The following is an 18,192-nucleotide window of genomic DNA, read 5'->3' on the forward strand; positions in this document are numbered from 1 at the left end:
ACATGTTTTTCCTAACGAAGAAAAATGAGTGAAAATATAAAAGTTGTAGTTCGATGTCGACCGATGAACCGAAGCGAAAATGAAAGTAAATGTGAAGTAAGGTTTTGAAATTGAAGAATGTATATGCTGATGTTTTTTTTATTTGGGTCCGTCCCCCCTTTCGATGAATACGTAATAAATGGACTGCTCCTTATATGAACGCATACATCATACAATATTATTGATTTATAAAAATTAACTTTTATATATCATATTAGCCATTGGTGCTGCCGTTTTGTAGAGTAAGGAACTATCTAGTGCTATCGGTGCATTCCTTCCATTCCTTTTCGTATTTTTTAAGAGTAACTGAGAAATGTTTTAAATATTAAATATTTTAAAAATATAAATTAAATAATATAAAATTTTTTTTATTTTCAGAACATTGTTGAAATTAATGATTACGTCGTTTCTGTCATAAATCCTTTGGCTCGCCTCGTTCCTAAAAAAATGTTCATTTTTGATAGTGCCTATGATATGATCACAAAAACTGAAGATATTTATAACGAAATGTGCTATTCATTGGTAGAGAGTACTATCGAGGGATATAACGGAACCATTTTTGCTTACGGCCAGACTGGGTGTGGAAAAACACACACAATGCAGGTAATAGTGTTAAAACATTAAGTATAAAAAGGACTCGTATTAACGGAAGCCACAAAATACTAAGTCCTACGGAAGTGATCTAAGCGGATGGTCAAACATATTCCTAAATAAATGTTTAAGAGTTAACGCATATTATTAAAGGGCTACCACCAGTTTCAGCGCAAAGCTAGAGGAAACGCTATAGTCGATTACCCTAACTTTTATACACCCGTTACTAAGCTAACCAATGTTGCGATTGCTCTAACAAGAGAGGAAACAAGAAAGGAAGCAAACTTCGGCAAGCCGAAGTTTATATACCCTTGCAGCTATTGCAAAATTAAATATTTTTTAAAACATTAAAATTATGATTTACTTGCGTATATGTTGAAAAACATTGAAGCTATGATGATTTGCAGCTCAATTATTAGATATTTGTTTTATATATTTTTATTATTTCTATGGGAGCTATATGATATAGTCGTCCGATTTTGATGAAATTTAAACCGTAATTCTGAAATATTTAACCATTACTATATGTCGAAGAACTAAAAAAAAATAAAAAAACAGCAAAGTTATAATTTTTTTGTATTTTTTCCGATTGTTCCTATGGGAGCTATATGATATGGTCGTCCAATTTTAATGAAATTTAAACCGTAATTCGGAAATATTTAACTATTACTATATGTCGAAGAACTAAAAAAAAAATTAAAAAACAGCAAAGTTATAATTTTTTTTATATTTTTTTGCGATTGTTCCTATGGGAGATATATGATATAGTCGTCCGATTTTGATGAAATCTAAACCGTAATTCGGAAATATTTAACTATTACTATATGTCGAAGAACTAAAAAAAAAAATAAAAAACAGCAAAGTTATAATTTTTTTTTGTTTACTTTTTCGATTGTTCCTATGGGAGCTATATGCTATAGTCGTCCGATCCGGCTCGTTCCGACTTATATACTACCTGCAATAGAAAGACAACTTTTGGGAAAATTTCATGCAGATAGCTTTAAAACTAAGAGACTAGTTTGCGTAGAAACGGACGGACAGACTGACAGACGGACGGACATGGCTAGATCGACTCGTCTAGTGATGCTGATCAAGAATATATGTACTTTATAGGGTCGGAGATGTCTCCTTCACTGCGTTGCAAACTTCTGACTGAAATTATAATACCCTCTGCAAGGGTATTTTTGGCTCCATCTATGAATCGGCTTGGAGGTACTATTAGCGCCATCTAGAGCTCGGCAAAAGAAGGTTCTGGCAGGGGTGAAATGTCGATCGGAGAGCAACAGTGGCAGGTGTCCACTTTCCCTAAAATTCACCTTAGACCGCTCTATAGGTTACCGGCGTGGGTAGTAGTCTTTCCCAGTTTTTTGTGCAGCAGTTTGGGGTGAGTCTTAAAAGAGCAAAAAGAAGGGAAAATCCCATCAATCCCAGTTTTGCACTTTCACCCCCTTTTTTTCTGAACCAATTGACTTTCTAAAAGTCTTAGTATGCACAAATACTTAAAGGGAATCCCTTTTAATTGCCATTTAATTCTTAAGATCGGAATCATTTTTGCTGATTTTTAATATTGCGGCTATATATAGTAGTCTCCTTGCGCACACTTTGCTGTAATCCTCGTCACTACGTGAGCGGAAGTCGACAGTAACAATCAACCCCAACCTTCTAACATGTCTCAGAGTGACAGTACATACTTTCACGATTTTTGGGCGTTAGAGTGTTAGAGTCCTTCTTAGGAAACACTGGAATCTGCATGCCAAATCCCAATACGTACCATTTTATAAAGCCAACATATTAAATTACCAAAACTAATTGATTTTTTCTTTTTTTTCGATTATAAGGGCGACGGAAATTGGAACAATATCAAGAGCAGTGGAATAATTCCTAAATGTTTCGAACATATATTTGAAAGAATATCAATGGCAACAAATGTAAGATATTTGGTTTTGGTAAGCTATTTGGAAATTTACAATGAAAATATACGAGACTTGCTCAATACAAATGAGAGTACCAGCATGATAAATCATTCACTTAAAGAAATACCAGGAGTCGGTGTCTCAGTACCAACGTTGACTACTCATTCTGTTATTAGTGCAAACCAATGCTCTGAATGGTTAAACTTGGGCAATAAAAACCGCGTTACTGCAGCGACATTAATGAATGAAAAAAGCTCACGCTCGCACACTATATTTACTATCACCTTGGAACAATCTCCATTTTTTAATAGTGCTGTAACGGAGAATGACTTAGGAGGAATTCGTCGGGGAAAATTATGCTTAGTTGACCTTGCTGGTTCAGAACGACAACTTAAGACTGGCGCTCAAGGTGAACGGCTCAGAGAAGCGTCTAAAATTAATTTATCACTTTCTGCACTGGGACACGTAATTTCGTCTTTGGTTGATGGTAAAGCAAAGCATGTACCATTTAGAGACTCAAAACTTACACGTCTACTTCAGGTAATTAAAGAAAAAATAAAGGGAAGCATACTTATGCAAACTGAAGTGTATATATCCTTGCAGCTATTACAAAATAAAACGTATATGTTTAAAAAAATGAAGCTATGTCGATTTTTAACAAAATATTTCGATCGTTCCTATGGCAACTGTATGATTTCGTTGTTCGATTTTGAAAAGGAAAACTCGTTATTCTAAGCCAGCAAATCATAACAGTATCTCAAATGGACTGAAAAATAAATAGGATATAATGTTGTTCTTTTATTTTTCATATTGTTTCTAAGGCTACAATCCCACTCGATCCGACGTACATGCTATCTACAATAAAAACACAACATTTGGGAAAGTTTGCGTTAAAACGGAAAGACGGACGGGCGGTCGGACGGACGGACGGACAGACGGACATGGATAGATCGACATCGCTAGTGATGCTGATCAAGAATATATATACTTTGTAGTTCGGAAATGTCTCCTTCCCTGCGTTGCAGTCTTTTGTCTGAAATTATAATATTTTTGCAACGGTATAATAAATAAATGTTTACCAATTATGTATTTTTAATAAAGGATTCCTTAGGAGGTAATACAAAAACTCTTATGATATCTTGTATTTCGCCATCACACATAAATTATGACGAAACTATATCTACACTTCGTTATGCAAGTAGAGCAAAGAAAATTTCAAACAAACCTAAAATTAATGAAGATCCAAAAGATGCAAAGCTTCGCCAATACCAAAATGAAATTGTACATTTAAAGAAGATGCTCGAAGAGACTCAACAAAAAATAATTTTTGAAAAGGATGAAAAAAAAAAACCAGCCGAATTACCCATGGTAAAACTAGATATTATACCTTCAAAATCAATAAAAGATGTTCAAATAATTAAATCAGACCAAAGTGCAGGCATTTTTTCCAAAACAATGAACTCCATATCAACAAAGCCAAGTCTTTCATCTGTAAAATCACAAGAAGAGCTACAACTGCAAGCACGAAGTCGTATTGACTTTATCAAACGCTCTTTAATTGGCGGTGAACGTGTTGATGACTTAAAACTTATGGAACAGCACAATGCACGCAGATTTGCAGCACAGCGCCACTTAAGTGCAATTGCCCACGCTTTAAGCAGAGTCAAATGTGAGGACCGCGACCTTTTGCAGGGACATTATGCTACTATTGCCCAGGAAATAAGCATAAAAAATGATCACATCGGAAAATGCAAAACCAAAATAAAAATGCTTGAAATGGAAGTTGCCGACTTAAATTCAGAGTTCCAGTTGGATAGAGAGGATTACTTGGAAGAAATTCGAATTCTTGGACGTCATATAAAGTTTTATCAACAATTGTTTTATAAATTTCAACCGATTTTTCGACAACATAGCAGAAACTGGTAAGAGCTTTTTTTATAGCATTACTGTAATGACTACACTTCCTCAACAGAAATCTTAGATATGCATGCTCTTAAAATAAATAAAAAACCTATACATTAGCTTAAAAGTTATTAAAAAAATCGGATAACTATGAAACCGAGCAAACCATTTGCGTATGGTCTTACATTGCAGGGATAGATGTAAAAACAACGAAAAATTGTTAGGATGTGTCTATGTGAATTTATTTTTTTGATGCACTCTTTTGTACTTCAATTTTATTTGCCAGAGAACAACTGTAACACAGGTCTTCAAAATCTGAGCTGAGCTGAGCTGAGTGATTCTGAACGCAGTTTATCTTCAGATTACTAATCTAAAACCCTAAAGTTTCCAGCTTTGAGACTTATTTTTAGGGTTAGGCAATTAGGGTTTTCAATCTATGATTGCCACTATTAATAATATCGATGGTTAGATCCAACTTACACCATCAATGGTTAAGAAACTTTTATGATATTTTCACCACCATATATACCTATCTCTATTTTTCTTTGACGACTTATACAACTAAATTATTATTTTATTCCCTTGTCCGTCCTATTTTCGATTATTACGCTCCCGTTTAGAGTCCCCAATACAAAATTATTTTAATGCACAATCTTGTCAGAGGTGATATTGTCTCCATAGAATTGGTAAGCCACTTATCTTACAATGTACCCTTTAGAACAACCCGCAACTACCACCCTCTTAACTTACCAAGATGTACATAAAATTTTGCCTGCATGAACCCTTTCATGTTCTTTGTAATAATTATAATAATCAATATATTATTTTAACATAACAATTAATTTTAACATAATTGCACTGTACTTAGTTTTAGTTTTTTTTATAAATGTCTCTATATTATGTTATTTGTATTTTCCTCGCAAACTTGATATCCAGCGCGTAACAAGTTCGTGCTTGGTTTCGTTGGGCCACTTATTTGTACTTTTTATTGTGCCTTTTTTGATACTCCGCCCTTATTTTATACTCCTTTTTTGGTGATGTTCTTCCATCATGAACATTTGCCTCGTAAGTAGTTATCATATCATACGCGTTCAGCACAACAATCGTAAGTAATCTATCAGTGATCATGTTGTCCTTCGGAATGCGCCCATTTATTATAGTTTAGCTCGTCAGTGTATGAAGCAGTCTCCTTCTCTGCATTTTCGTTTTTATGCGATGAATGCAAATTTTACTTGTTAACTATTAATACATAACATTACATTTTTAAACTAGGACACCGGATACTATTTTGCAAAACTCTTCATGGAATGATGATCTTAAAATGTGGAGAATCCCAGTGATCGATTCATTAAAACTTCCACCGGCAACTCTAAAGTCCGCACTTCATAGAACTCATAGTTCTGTTATCGGTAGTAACTATACATACATCAATCAAAATGTTACCCGGGAATCTAAGGACATTGAAGAAAAAGTAATTATTTAATTTGTATTTTAAAGGGTATATTGCATAGGGTATTATTTGTTCAGTCAAAAGTTTGCAACTTTAAAAATGAGACTTTTCCGGTCCAACTGGTATTTACCTTCTGTCAAAATTGATTAAATCAACTTTGACAGTATATCCCAAAAACATGATTCAACCCCCAGGACCTTTTTTTTGGTTTTTTATCTATTTTTTGTATTTATTTTGTTTTGAACTCATTTCTTGTTTACAACTATATGTATACGATTTATAAATAACAAAATCCTTATAATTTTTATTAAAGGAAAGAAATGCCACCCTATCGAAAGATAAGTATAACATCAATGTACAAAAAAACTATTTTCGAACAAGCCGACCAAAAAAGAAGGAATTTGAGGATTACGAGATCACTTCACAGGCTTTTAAAGGCGTGCTTGATGTCACAGATTGTTGAGCAACCAGTTTAATATAGATATTATATTAACTTTTGAACATACCAACACATTTGTATAATAAACTTTATAAAATATTTTTACTTTGTTTTATTAAATTTAAGAGCCAGTTTCTTGGTAAGCTTACAATCTTAACCCAAATGTGGGATTTAATCCAAGAAAATTTATATATATTTATTCCAGGATTAAACGAATATGTAATTTAAAATAAGTTATATTTTTATTGTTTTTAATAACTTGCTCATGTAACCATTTTGTACAATTTCAGAAAAACGGATTTGGTTTTTTTAAAATCGGACGATATCATATGAATATTAACTTCCAGCAAATATTCCACTTTTAATTACCTACCCTTTCTTAGGGGCTAGAAAGGGTAGGTAATTAAAATTTGGAAACTATGACACAAAAAGCCAGCAAAATACAAATTAAGCATTCAACAATTTTGCACGATATGTTCACAATTTAAAACAAACAGACAATGTGACAGCAAGTGCAAATAAATTTTAACGTGTTCTCTGAATTTTTATACCCTTGCAGAGGGTATTATAATTTCAGTCAGAAGTTTGCAACGCAGTGAAGGAGACATCTCCGACCATATAAAGAATATATATTCTTGATCAGCATCACTAGTAGAGTCGATTTAGCCATGTCCGTCTGTCCGTCCGACTGTCCGTCTGTCTGTCCGTCCGTTTATATGCAAACTAGTCTCTGAGTTTTAAAGCTATCTGCATGAAACTTTCCCAAAAGTTGTCTTTCTATTGCAGGTAGTATATAAGTCGGAACGAGCCTATACTATAGCATATAGCTCCCATAGGAACAATCGGAAAAATAATTGAAAAAAATTATAACTTTGCTGTTTTTAAATTTTTTGTTTAGTCCTTCGACATTTAGTAATGGTTAAATATTTCCGATTTACGGTTTAAATTATATCAAAATCGGACGACTATAGCATATAGCTCCCATAGGAACATTGGAAAAAATAAATGAATAAAATTATAACTTTTCTGTTTTTTAATTTTTTGTTCAGTTCAAAATTAAGCTGCTAATCATCATAGCTTCAATGATTTTAAACATATACGCAAGTAAATCATAATTTCATGTTTCTCATAAAATTGTATAACAGTTGAATAACTCCCCACAAATTAAAAAGCAAGCAGAATAAACGTATGCAAGCAGTGGACTACCAGTTACGCGGCGAATTCACTCGTAGTAATGGTAGTACGGCGAAACTGAGTGGTGCTTTGAGCACTAGACAAAGCAAGGAAGAGTCAGAGAGAGACGGCGATATAAGGCAGCAGCGAAGGGCCGTGTGCAATGAAATAACGGGACAGCAGCAGACTTCGGACTTTGATATTGCCGTGCGCAGAGGGCGAAAGAACAAGACCTAGGCCAGGGTCAAATCGGCGAATAAAGATCTTCCTGTGCCTTTTTCACTGATCAATAGATTGTCATGTTTATATAAATTTGGTGGGACAAGCAGATAACCAGCAAAATCAGTTCGCTACAATCTTCTTTTCCAACAAATTTTTATATTCTTGTTTTTCTAAAGTGTCATACACTTCGTTGTTGACCCATTCATTGCTCTTGCGATTTTACGAAAGTGCGAGCAAGACAAACGTATCAGGATTCCAATTTTGCTAATTTATTGGAGTTGACGACATTTACCAAATTGGGCACTCTAGAAAGAATAGCTTTTCCGCTTGTGAAAAGGCACTAGGCCTTAAGTTGTTTATGTTTAGAATTTTATTTCGTCATCATTAAACTCCTTTAAAATCACTGCCAATCAAATCTGCTACAACCTAATTTTTTGCGTCGTACATCAGTCTAAATAGTAGTTAAATTTTAATATTTTAGTATCGCAGAACCGACTTCAATAATCTGTGTTATGTTTTGTTGAGTCACAGCAGTTATCGGATGGCGGGCGGTGAATGTACTCTGTGGGAATAGGAGTTTCACAGTTCTCAAAAATGCCAACATATTCCCACGAATAGACTGTGTGGAAAGAGGGTATAATAGCCTAGTTAATCCAAGCGAACTGCTATTCCAAAAGAGCCCCCATTCGTCAAAAGTCACTGTGTTGAATGCCCCTTTTCCGCCCAGACCATCCGTTAGAAACGGTTGGAATTTTAACAAATGCAATACTCCGATTTCCACAGAGCACATCCAACTTCCATCTGAACAGCTGTGGCTTGTCAAAACATTAACAAAGTCTACAGGTCAACATTCGATGCTTTTGTTTTGATAAGTCACAGTTGGGTGGAAAGCGGGTTGCTAACTATCGCATAAATTAGTCAAAGTCCGTCAAATTTTACCGGCGGACTAACTGTGAAATTTTTGGATTTAAAGGGAAAGTTAGCTCCATCAAAGTGTCTTAGAATTATATTTAATTCAATTTAATCAAATGCTATTGTAATTTTCGATCATTAATCCAAAGACACTTACCATATAAAAGGTGCAATTACAGCAGAATGTGTAATGAAACGAAAAAAAAAATTATTGTTACTATTTCAGCGCATTTCGGCCCTTTAAAATTTGTTCCCAAACAAACTTAACATTGTTAGCGAAAAACTATCTATAACTGTTATCTACATATATATACTAATTTCTACTCACCGGCCTATTAATTTTATTGACATGAAACTGTTATTTTGAATTACAAATTGATATAAAAATACAATCAAAGGTTTTATTATTATTTTTATACAACAGCTTTAAAGCGTCTGCACACAGCCGCTTAAAAGAATTGTTGCGAAAAATTTGAAGCGACCCATTCACACAGGCACCCGCTAATGCGAAAACAGCTGAACGTCCTACTAGATGTAAACATACCTAAAAAGAAGAAGAGAACCCCAAAGTTAAATTTTCCCGACAAGAAAATGAATATATACGCAAAACTAAATACAATTTGTACGTTCACAATTGGAAAGCTTTTCCTCTGCTATTGATTTAACCACTGATGTTGGCCTATCGTCTCTAATGCCCTCTTTCCACACAGTCCATCCGTTGGAAACGATTGGAATTTCCACCAAATGTGAAACTCCGATTTCCACAGAGCACATCCACCTACCGATTTCAGCTGATCTGAACAGCTGTGGCTCGTCATCTTTTTATGTTTTCAAAAGCAACAGCTGTTCAGATAAGCTGATATCGGAAGGGTGATGTGCTCTGTGGAAACCAGAGGAATTCCACTTTTTTCAAAAATCCCAGCAGAAACATCGGCTAACTATTGCATAAATTAGTCCGTCAAAGTCCGTCAAATTTTTACTCCGGACTAACTGGGAAATTTTTGGAATGACAAAACCTTATGAACCATCCCTTCAACGGATGGTGGAAGGTGGATGGATCTCTGTGGAAATACGCTATAAGGCGGAATTTGGTCGCTGAAGCAAAAAAGCCACCATTCTAAACAGGCATTTAGCTCAAGAAAATGCAGCTGATATCGGAAGGGTGATGTGCTCTGTGGAAACCAGAGGAATTCCACTTTTTTCAAAAATCCCAGCAGAAACATCGGCTAACTATTGCATAAATTAGTCCGTCAAAGTCCGTCAAATTTTAACTTCGGACTAACTGGGAAATTTTTGGAATGGCAAAACCTTATGAACCATCCCTTCAACGAATGGTGGAAGGTGGATGGATCTCTGTGGAAATACGCTATAAAGCGGAATTTGGTCGCTGAAGCGAAAAAGCCGCCATTCTAAACAGGCATTTAGCTTAAGAAAATGCAGCAAAAAACAATTTGGGTATTCCCGAAACGTCTGAGCCTCTGAATTGCTGAAAGTCAGCTGTTCGTCCTCTAATAATTCTTTCTGAATTTTGTGCAATTCAGAGATTCAGACGTTTCGGGAATACCCAAGATAACCTTCCGCTATATCTTTGAGTTAGGTGGTGTGAGAACTAGTCATATTGCTTGCGTTTTTTATCGGTATACCAAAGTTTAGTATATAAGCCAAGAAGTAATTGAATACCCATGCCAAACAACCGAATACCATTATTGATATTTTACGGCATCTGTTATCGGTTTTATAAAATTGTCTAAATTTTTTTTGGTTTTATTTTGTTTTTAGTACAAAAACTAGATAAACATTAAATTTATTGGACAATTACAAATACTTCATACAATTCAAAACTAAAATCTGTGCATTATGGTGCATTTTCCTTAAACAATTGTTTGGTATCTTACCTTTAAAGATTATTCTGTTCTATAATGAAAATAACAAATATTCTTAAGTTGAGTTTCGTTTTGCGTAAAAATCCGCTTTTCATACATGTACGTAAAAATAATTGTTTTGTATATGCACATACATATGTGCGTATGTAATTATCGTAAAAATCCCTGCCTTGATTACATGTAAAACAACATTCTCATCTTTCAGATCTAACAAAAAGTAAGCCTCAACAAATTCAACCCTCAGGGAAATTAAAAAAAAAAACAAAATTACCTAACACATGCGTGCATTTATGCTTGCACATGAAATGCTTTAATACTACCTGTAAACTTAAATCATTCAATGGATCAAAACATTGTAAATATGGCATACGAACGTTATGGCATACTTCTTCAAAATGAGCACTACGAGGATGATATAGTCAACCCAAAAGGCATTCAAAAAATAAGTGTGCAAAGTATAAGCAATGGTAAGTTACTAGCATCAATCAAATCGCCTGAAATTTAAGACGCTAACAAACTTTAAAATGTGTGTCTTTTCGGAAACTTTTGGTACGCATACTAATTCCCCAAAACGTAGGACACATTAATTCTTTCGCATCAACTACATCTAACCTTCTCTTCCCTCCAAAACCCCTGAGACGATTTAACATTGCTTGATTAATTGCTTAATTTTTCTTGAACGGTATTATCTCTGGATCATTTTTTATAACCTTTGAGAGGGTATTATAATTTTGTTCAGGAGTTTGTAACGCAGTAAAGAAGACGTTTCCGATCCCATAAAGTATATATATTCTTGATCAGGATCAGTAGAGGAGTCGATATAGGTTTGTCCATCTTTCTGTCTGTTTTAGTACCTTTTGCAAGCTCAGTTTATAAGCTAGTCGTACGCAGATTAAGTTTGAAAAGCTATTGACATCAATTTTTCCAAGTCTTATTAATTTAAGCATTCTTTGATCAGGGTATAAGCGCTTGCCGATCGGACATCTATATATCTTACAGCTTCCATAGAAATAATTATTACGCTCTTGTTACTCTCGCTACTTTTCCAAGTTAGCAATTTCGGCAAAGTCTTCAAGGGTATTAAAACTCCGGCAAAACAGTATCCTTTGCCCCTTAGATAGGTCCGCAGTAATCGCTGATGTAAAAGAAAAAGCGAAAAGAATGTTAGCGGGTGGATGGGGGTACTGCAGCCATCTTTCAAGTTCTAGTGTTGGCAATGCAGTTCCACAGATGGTGATGTGGGGGAATATTTAGTTTGAAGTTTATTAGCTGAGTATTTTCATTTCACAAATGAATTTTGCAGTAGAACTAATTTAATGACTCAGAATGGAATTAAAATCAACCACGTATTGCACCAAACAGTCGTTTTCTGATTTTAAATAAATTAAAAGCCTAGTTCTGAATTACTATCTCGAAAAGAAAACTAAAGCAGCAGCAAAGATACATTTTCTTTCTTTCTCACCATTACTCATCGTAGTGTAATAGAGTCTTTGCCTTTTACTGTACGAGTAGCAGGTATAAATACCTTTTTATCTCTATAAAAATCGAACGCCTAATGTATACTAGCCTACTTAGCCTTGCAGAAGTTTGCTTAATTCTTGAAATACAAATTTATGCACTCATTACTACTTTTTTTAAATAGTTCTTGTTCCAGATGCTATACCCCTTAGCAGTCACATGAACTTGCACAGAAGTAAAGTATGTGATTCAGTTATTCAGACAGAACCAAAAATGGGTGATAACGAAATCAATTCTAATGTCCATGGAAAATTACAATTAAAAGAATCTGAGAATTTATTTTCCTCTAAGACGTAAGTAAGTATTTTATTATAGACATGAATAAAAATTTATTTATTTTTAGAAGAAAGAATGCCAACATTGGATATCAAATGAATATAAATTGTTATAAAAACAGCGGTTGTGTGGGAAATCAGGGAATTTCAAAGGATGTGTCAAATAGTCTACTTAATAATGGCAGCCCCACTGAAGAGTCGGAAACTGCCGACAGTTCACCTTTCCTAGCCTCAGACACAACAACAGTAACATCAACTGGAAAATCAAGGCGGTGGGAACAAAAGCTTGTTCAAATTAAAACAATGGAAGGAGAGTTTAGTGTGACAATGTGGGCGTCCGGAATCTCCGATGATGAATACTCGGGGTCAGACCAAAATGTTGGCGAGTCCGAATTTTTTAAGGGTAAAGACGATTTTGATCGTGTTTCGGCCCAACAAAACAAGGACTTCGATCAGGTTGAATCTATATTGCAACAGGAGGTATTTACTCATGAATCACAAGCACTTGAAATGCAGCCAACTATAAGCCCAGTTCCAATCATAGAACAGTTAACAAAAGAGAAAGTTGTTCTGTCTTATGAAAATAATCTTTCCAATAAGATTTTGACTAAATCAAACTTGAGCTTCGATGATCCCATCATGATTTCTGATACCACAAGTATACATATGGTAAATGAATCTGCCGCCATGACAATTGATAATCATAGAATATTAAGTAATGACAATACTGGCGATCTTCATACTTCGACTAGCTCAGTGCCATTTGGTCTTCGCTTACATGAAAGGCAACAAACTGATTGCTCACCACAATTGCCATACAACGACAATACAGGTAAAACAATAAGATATTGTAAAATTAAAAATTAAATAATATTGTAAAATACGAAATATATTAAAACTTTTATTATTAAATGCAGGATCGACTGGTAGCGCGGATTTAAATTTTAATATCTCTGAAGTCACCGTGGCCTATCCAAATGATAAAAAAATAGCTTGCCCACATAAGGGTTGTCATAAAAATTTTAGAGATTCATCTGCAATGCGCAAACATTTACACACTCACGGTCCTCGTGTTCATGTTTGTGCAGAATGTGGAAAAGCTTTCGTAGAGAGCTCGAAACTTAAAAGACATCAGTTGGTTCACACAGGAGAAAAACCATTTCAGTGCACGTTCGAAGGATGTGGGAAACGATTTTCACTGGATTTTAATTTAAGGTAAATGATAAAGTTTAACGTCAATGGTTCTAATGAACCTTTAAATATATATTCTAAGTACATTACATTTTCGGTATAAGTAAAAGGGTATATAAACTTCAGCTCTTCGAAGTTTGCTTCACTTCCTGTTTTGCTTCTAATCGAAATAAACCGATTAAAAAAAGAACTACTAAGTGGACTTCAGCAAACATTTTAAAACTATTTTTTAGTTTTTCGTGATATGAATTTTTTATGAATTTTCAAATTACGATTTAAATTATATTAAATCAGAAGACCATATCATATAGTTCCCAAGGATACCACTGGAATATTAACAACAAAATTTTATTATTTTTTTTTAAATTTATTTTGGATATGGTAATGGTTTATTTTAATCTGAAAACCATATCATATAGCTGTCATAGGAACAATTAAATAATTATATTATCATAATTTCCGTTAGAAGTTTGCAACGCAGTGAAGGAGGCATTTCCGGGTTTATAAAGTTTATATATTCTTGATCTATCTCACTTGGAGAGTCGATTCTACGCGAACTAGTCTCCCAGTTTTAAAGCTATCTACATGAAACTTTCCCAAAATATGTCTTCCTATTGAAAGTAGTATATAAGCGGAACGAGCCGGATCGGATATAGGTCATATATATCATATAGGTCCCATAGGAACAATTAGCAAAATAAATTAAAATAATAACTGCGCTGTTATTTAATTTTGTTTTTGGGTCTTCGAGAAATATTTATAGTTTAATATATCAGAATTTCGGTTTTATTTAATAAAAATCGGTCGACTTAAACATATAGCTCATATAACAATCAAAGTGTTATATTAAAAAAATGAAACAAAAAAATTTTTTTTTTAGTATTTTCCAAAAAAATGTTGGACATAGAAATGGTTAAATACTTTAAAATAACGTTTTAATTTTATTAAAATCAAAAAGCGATATCATATTCGAACGATCGAATAATTAAATTGATAACCATCATAGCTTCAATGTTTTTACCATACACGCATATAAATAGAAATTTAGATTTTTTAAGGACTAATTAATTTTTGCAATAGCTGCAAGGGTATAAAAACTTCCGAATTTTAAAACAGCAAAGTTAAATGTTTTTTGTTCATTTTTTTCGTTTTCTATGTGATGAAGTCGTTTGATCTTAATGAAATAAAAATAATAAAATAATTAAAAAAATGCAATCACTACTAAACCTCAAATAATTTAATTTAAAGAATGATTAAAAAAAAAAAATTAAAATTTTATTTCGTTTTATAGGTCTATGAAAAAATATCGTTAAACCTTTGCAAACAGAAAAGCAATTTCAAAATATATATATTGTCGTTTGATATGGTCCTCTACGATTTATATATAAGGTCAAGTAAAAGAAATCCATTATTTGTACATGAACTTCAAGTTTTTTTTATGGTTAGAATTAACTGATTTATTTCAAATAAGCACCATTTTATTCTACAATCGATGGCCATTTTTATGGTAATTTCATGATACCCCTCATAAAATCCTTCGTCCTTATTTCCAAAAAACTGAGCCAGTCGGTTTTCACAATTCTCCCTTGTAGCTTATTTTACGCTTTCCAAATCGGTCGACATTGATAGGAAAAGGTGGACGTAACTTGGTGTGATGTCCTGGCTATAAGGTGTATGCAAAAGAACCTCCCGTCCAAGCTGTGTGGTCTATCGTTGTCCTGATGGAAAACAATTTCTTTCCTATTTGCTAAAGTAGGGCGCTTCTGGGGAATTGCTTCTATCAGACGGTCCAATTGTTGACAGTACAGAATCGAATTAAGTTTGCCATAGGGGAGCAGCTCATAGTAGATAATTCCTTGCCAATCCCACCAAACACACAGCAAAACCTTTCTGGCCGTCAATCCTGGCTTAGCCGCCGCCTGGGCCGGCTCATCCATCTTCGACCATGACCGTTTTCGCCTCACGTTGTCGTAAGTTTCCACTTTTCATCACCAGGCACAATCCTCTTCAAAAACGCTCAGTTTTGTTGGGATTCAGCAGCGATTCGCAGATCGAAATTCGGTCCAAAAGGTTTTTTTTTATAGCTCTTGTGGCACCCATACATCCAACTTTTTTGTGTTCCAGCCTTTGTTAAATGGTTCCAAACTGTTTTTTGAGCAATGACGGTCAGACTCAGAATGACGGTCAGACTCAACGATTTCCATAATTTGTTATGCATTTTTGACGAGTGGCCTTCCGCAGCGTGCCTCATCTTTAACTTCAAAATTTCCAGAACGAAATCGACCAAACCAGAATTGTGCATGATTGGCAGTTACAGTATTAGGGCCATATACTCCATTTACATTTTCAGCTTCCCGGCTTGCGTTTTCGCTTTTGCCAAAGCAAAATTGTCGGTCTCTTATTTTTTGAGCTCTCAAAGCTCTTCTAAAAAGCTATTATAGTACGAATGCTCAACTTTTTAACGCAACCTACTAAAATTAAATCGGACTTATACATCGCGAGATACAGATCACTAAAGTCATCTATTGTTCAAATAATGGATTACGTTTTACTAGACCTACTACCTGCAATGGATGGGCGGATGTTGCTGATCAATAATAAATACTTCTTAGGGTCGGAACTGTCTCCTTCATTGCGTTGTAATCTTTGCACTGAATAATAATAGTTCCTAATTGCCCTGTGTAGAAAAAAGCTTTAAATCTTTGTTGTAGCGGTTTTTTTTTTTTTTTTTGACTTATTATAAAGTCTGAACTTTACATTTAAATATTAAGGGCATCACCCAATTTTTTGCATGAGTAGGGATCGGATTGATCAAAGTTAGATAAAAACTTACTTAGGCTCAGAAAATCTGGTTGCAAAAACAAGGTTATCGCTTATTATACTGATTTTCTTCGCACCAATGTATTGGTGTTTGCTCAGCCATAAGCAGAGTTTGGAGACCCCTGCTATAAAGAATATATATTCTTCAAACTAGTTGGTGCTTATTTAAAAGTCGTAAGAAGGAGACATTTTCGACCCTATAAAGTATAAATATTCTTGATCAGCATCACTAGGTGAATCGATCTAGCCATGTCCGTCTGTCCGTCCGTTTCTACGCAATCTAGTCTCTCAGTCTTAAAGCTCAGTTTTTAACTTTCCCAAAAGTTGTCTTTCTATTGCAGGTGGTACATAAGTCGGAACGAGCCGGATGGGACGACTATAGCATATAGTCGTTCCCATAGGATCAATCGGAAAAATAAATGAAAAAAATTATAAGTTTGCTGTTTTTTAATTTTTTTTTTAGTTTATCGACATATAGTAATGGTTTAAATTTCATCAAAATCGGACGACTCCCATAACTCCCATTTATGTTTATAAACAATGATGGTATAATTCATATTCTTTATTTTTACGTTTGTTCCTACGGCTATATGTCTGACATTCAGTCGTACGATCCCGGCCGTTCCTGCAATACAAAGAAGACGTTTGGGAAGACAGCTTTAAAACTGGGAGATTAGTTTGCGTAGAAATGGACGGACAGAAAAGTACACGCATGAAGTAAAGTTATGCCTGTAACAACGGAAATTTCTGCTGTTACAATCCAATCTGAATGCCTTTCTAATATGGTATTGTGATTATCTTTTGGGTTTAAATGTCTCAAAGTGCAATATAATTAAAATTTTTTTGTATTACCCCGCAATATGCCACATATACGTAGAATAGTTCTGCGTTGACTAAATAATGCATGAAGAATCCCTTGGCTTCTTCTGAGCCCAAAACTAAAGTTTCATTGCCTACTTACTGTCATTGTTAATGAATTGCTTGAAATAAATAAAATAAAATAAATCCATTTTATACACTCATAAACTTATTGCTATTAATCATTTTATTTACAGAACACATGTAAGAATACACACAGGAGATAGGCCATTTGTTTGTCCGTTTGATGCCTGCAACAAAAAGTTTGCTCAATCCACAAATTTAAAATCTCACATATTAACTCATGCTAAAGCGAAGTAAGTTTTTTAAATAATATTAAATTTAACGTTTTAATATCAACTTCATTTAAGGAGGAATACCAGCATTTCACGGAAAACTGGCTGTTTAAACGTTGAGTCAAACAGCCCAAGAGAAGATAATTCTACTAATTCTACTAAATTTATTAAGGTTGAGTTTCGGGATGGGGTGTCAGAAAACCATGTTCCCTTTGTGGTGTATGCAGACTGAAAGTGTACATCAACCAACACTATTTAAAATTCGGTCTTGATCAAATTTGGAATGCATAGAGATATCGTGATTCCTTTTGCACAATTCTGTTTTTTTAATTCCTTCTAATAATCGCCAGAATTGCAACTACAAATTTCTCAAAAGTCAAACTAAATCATCTTCGAAATCATCAAATTTGATTTTGACTAGAAACCGGAACAACGGGGTGTATATTAAATTTAATATTAATAATAACTTTGTAATTTAGTTTGTAAACATTAATAAAAAATGAACACAAACAAAAGTTCTTTTAGAATTATTAATTATTCCTAGAACTATTATTATTAAATAAAACAAGCATCAAAATTTTTTCTGCCGTTTTTAAAATTTTATTGTGTAAATATAAAAACCGAACAGAACTAATTTTTGTAAGTCTATACTTATTGTTTTTAGTTTGTAAAGGGGTTTTATTATTATGGTTATTATATTAAAAATATAT

The 18,192-nt window shown here is 34.0% G+C and overlaps 2 protein-coding genes across 4 annotated transcripts; both read left to right on the forward strand.

Moving 5' to 3' along the window:
- LOC108148211 (kinesin-like protein KIF17) lies at positions 1-6,399 on the forward strand. Of its 3 annotated transcripts, XM_017275120.2 has the most exons (6): positions 1-96; positions 418-642; positions 2,469-3,083; positions 3,645-4,465; positions 5,718-5,916; positions 6,209-6,399. In XM_017275120.2, exons 1-6 carry the CDS (start codon positions 25-27, stop codon positions 6,356-6,358), a joined length of 2,082 nt encoding a protein of 693 aa, XP_017130609.2. In that variant the 5' UTR covers positions 1-24; the 3' UTR covers positions 6,359-6,399. The 3 variants fall into 3 exon arrangements, with proteins under 3 accessions (XP_017130609.2, XP_041564599.1, XP_041564598.1); XM_041708665.1 differs by lacking the exons at positions 3,645-4,465; positions 5,718-5,916; positions 6,209-6,399 and having other exon boundaries at positions 2,469-2,558; positions 2,855-2,946; XM_041708664.1 differs by lacking the exons at positions 2,469-3,083; positions 3,645-4,465; positions 5,718-5,916.
- A 3,954-nt stretch (positions 6,400-10,353) lies between these two features.
- LOC108148387 (polycomb protein PHO) lies at positions 10,354-17,955 on the forward strand. The gene is made up of 7 exons (XM_017275414.2): positions 10,354-10,623; positions 10,730-10,991; positions 12,167-12,335; positions 12,386-13,149; positions 13,235-13,532; positions 17,384-17,503; positions 17,558-17,955. Exons 2-7 carry the CDS (start codon positions 10,865-10,867, stop codon positions 17,712-17,714), a joined length of 1,635 nt encoding a protein of 544 aa, XP_017130903.1. The 5' UTR covers positions 10,354-10,623; positions 10,730-10,864; the 3' UTR covers positions 17,715-17,955.
- The last annotated feature ends 237 nt before the right edge of the window (positions 17,956-18,192 follow it).

The sequence above is a fragment of the Drosophila elegans genome, unplaced genomic scaffold (genome assembly GCF_018152505.1).
Source record: "Drosophila elegans isolate 14027-0461.03 unplaced genomic scaffold, ASM1815250v1 contig_349, whole genome shotgun sequence".
Lineage (NCBI taxonomy): Eukaryota > Metazoa > Arthropoda > Insecta > Diptera > Drosophilidae > Drosophila > Drosophila elegans.

Coding starts and splice junctions, on each gene's coding strand:
- LOC108148211 (XM_017275120.2), top strand. CDS start 25: ATGAGTGAAAATATAAAAGTTGTAGTTCGATGTCGACCGATGAACCGA. Junction 643..2,468: donor GAAAAACACACACAATGCAG/GTAATAGTGTTA, acceptor TTCGATTATAAG/GGCGACGGAAATTGGAACAA. Junction 3,084..3,644: donor AACTTACACGTCTACTTCAG/GTAATTAAAGAA, acceptor TTTTTAATAAAG/GATTCCTTAGGAGGTAATAC.
- LOC108148387 (XM_017275414.2), top strand. CDS start 10,865: ATGGATCAAAACATTGTAAATATGGCATACGAACGTTATGGCATACTT. Junction 12,336..12,385: donor AATTTATTTTCCTCTAAGAC/GTAAGTAAGTAT, acceptor ATTTATTTTTAG/AAGAAAGAATGCCAACATTG. Junction 17,504..17,557: donor TTAACTCATGCTAAAGCGAA/GTAAGTTTTTTA, acceptor ACTTCATTTAAG/GAGGAATACCAGCATTTCAC.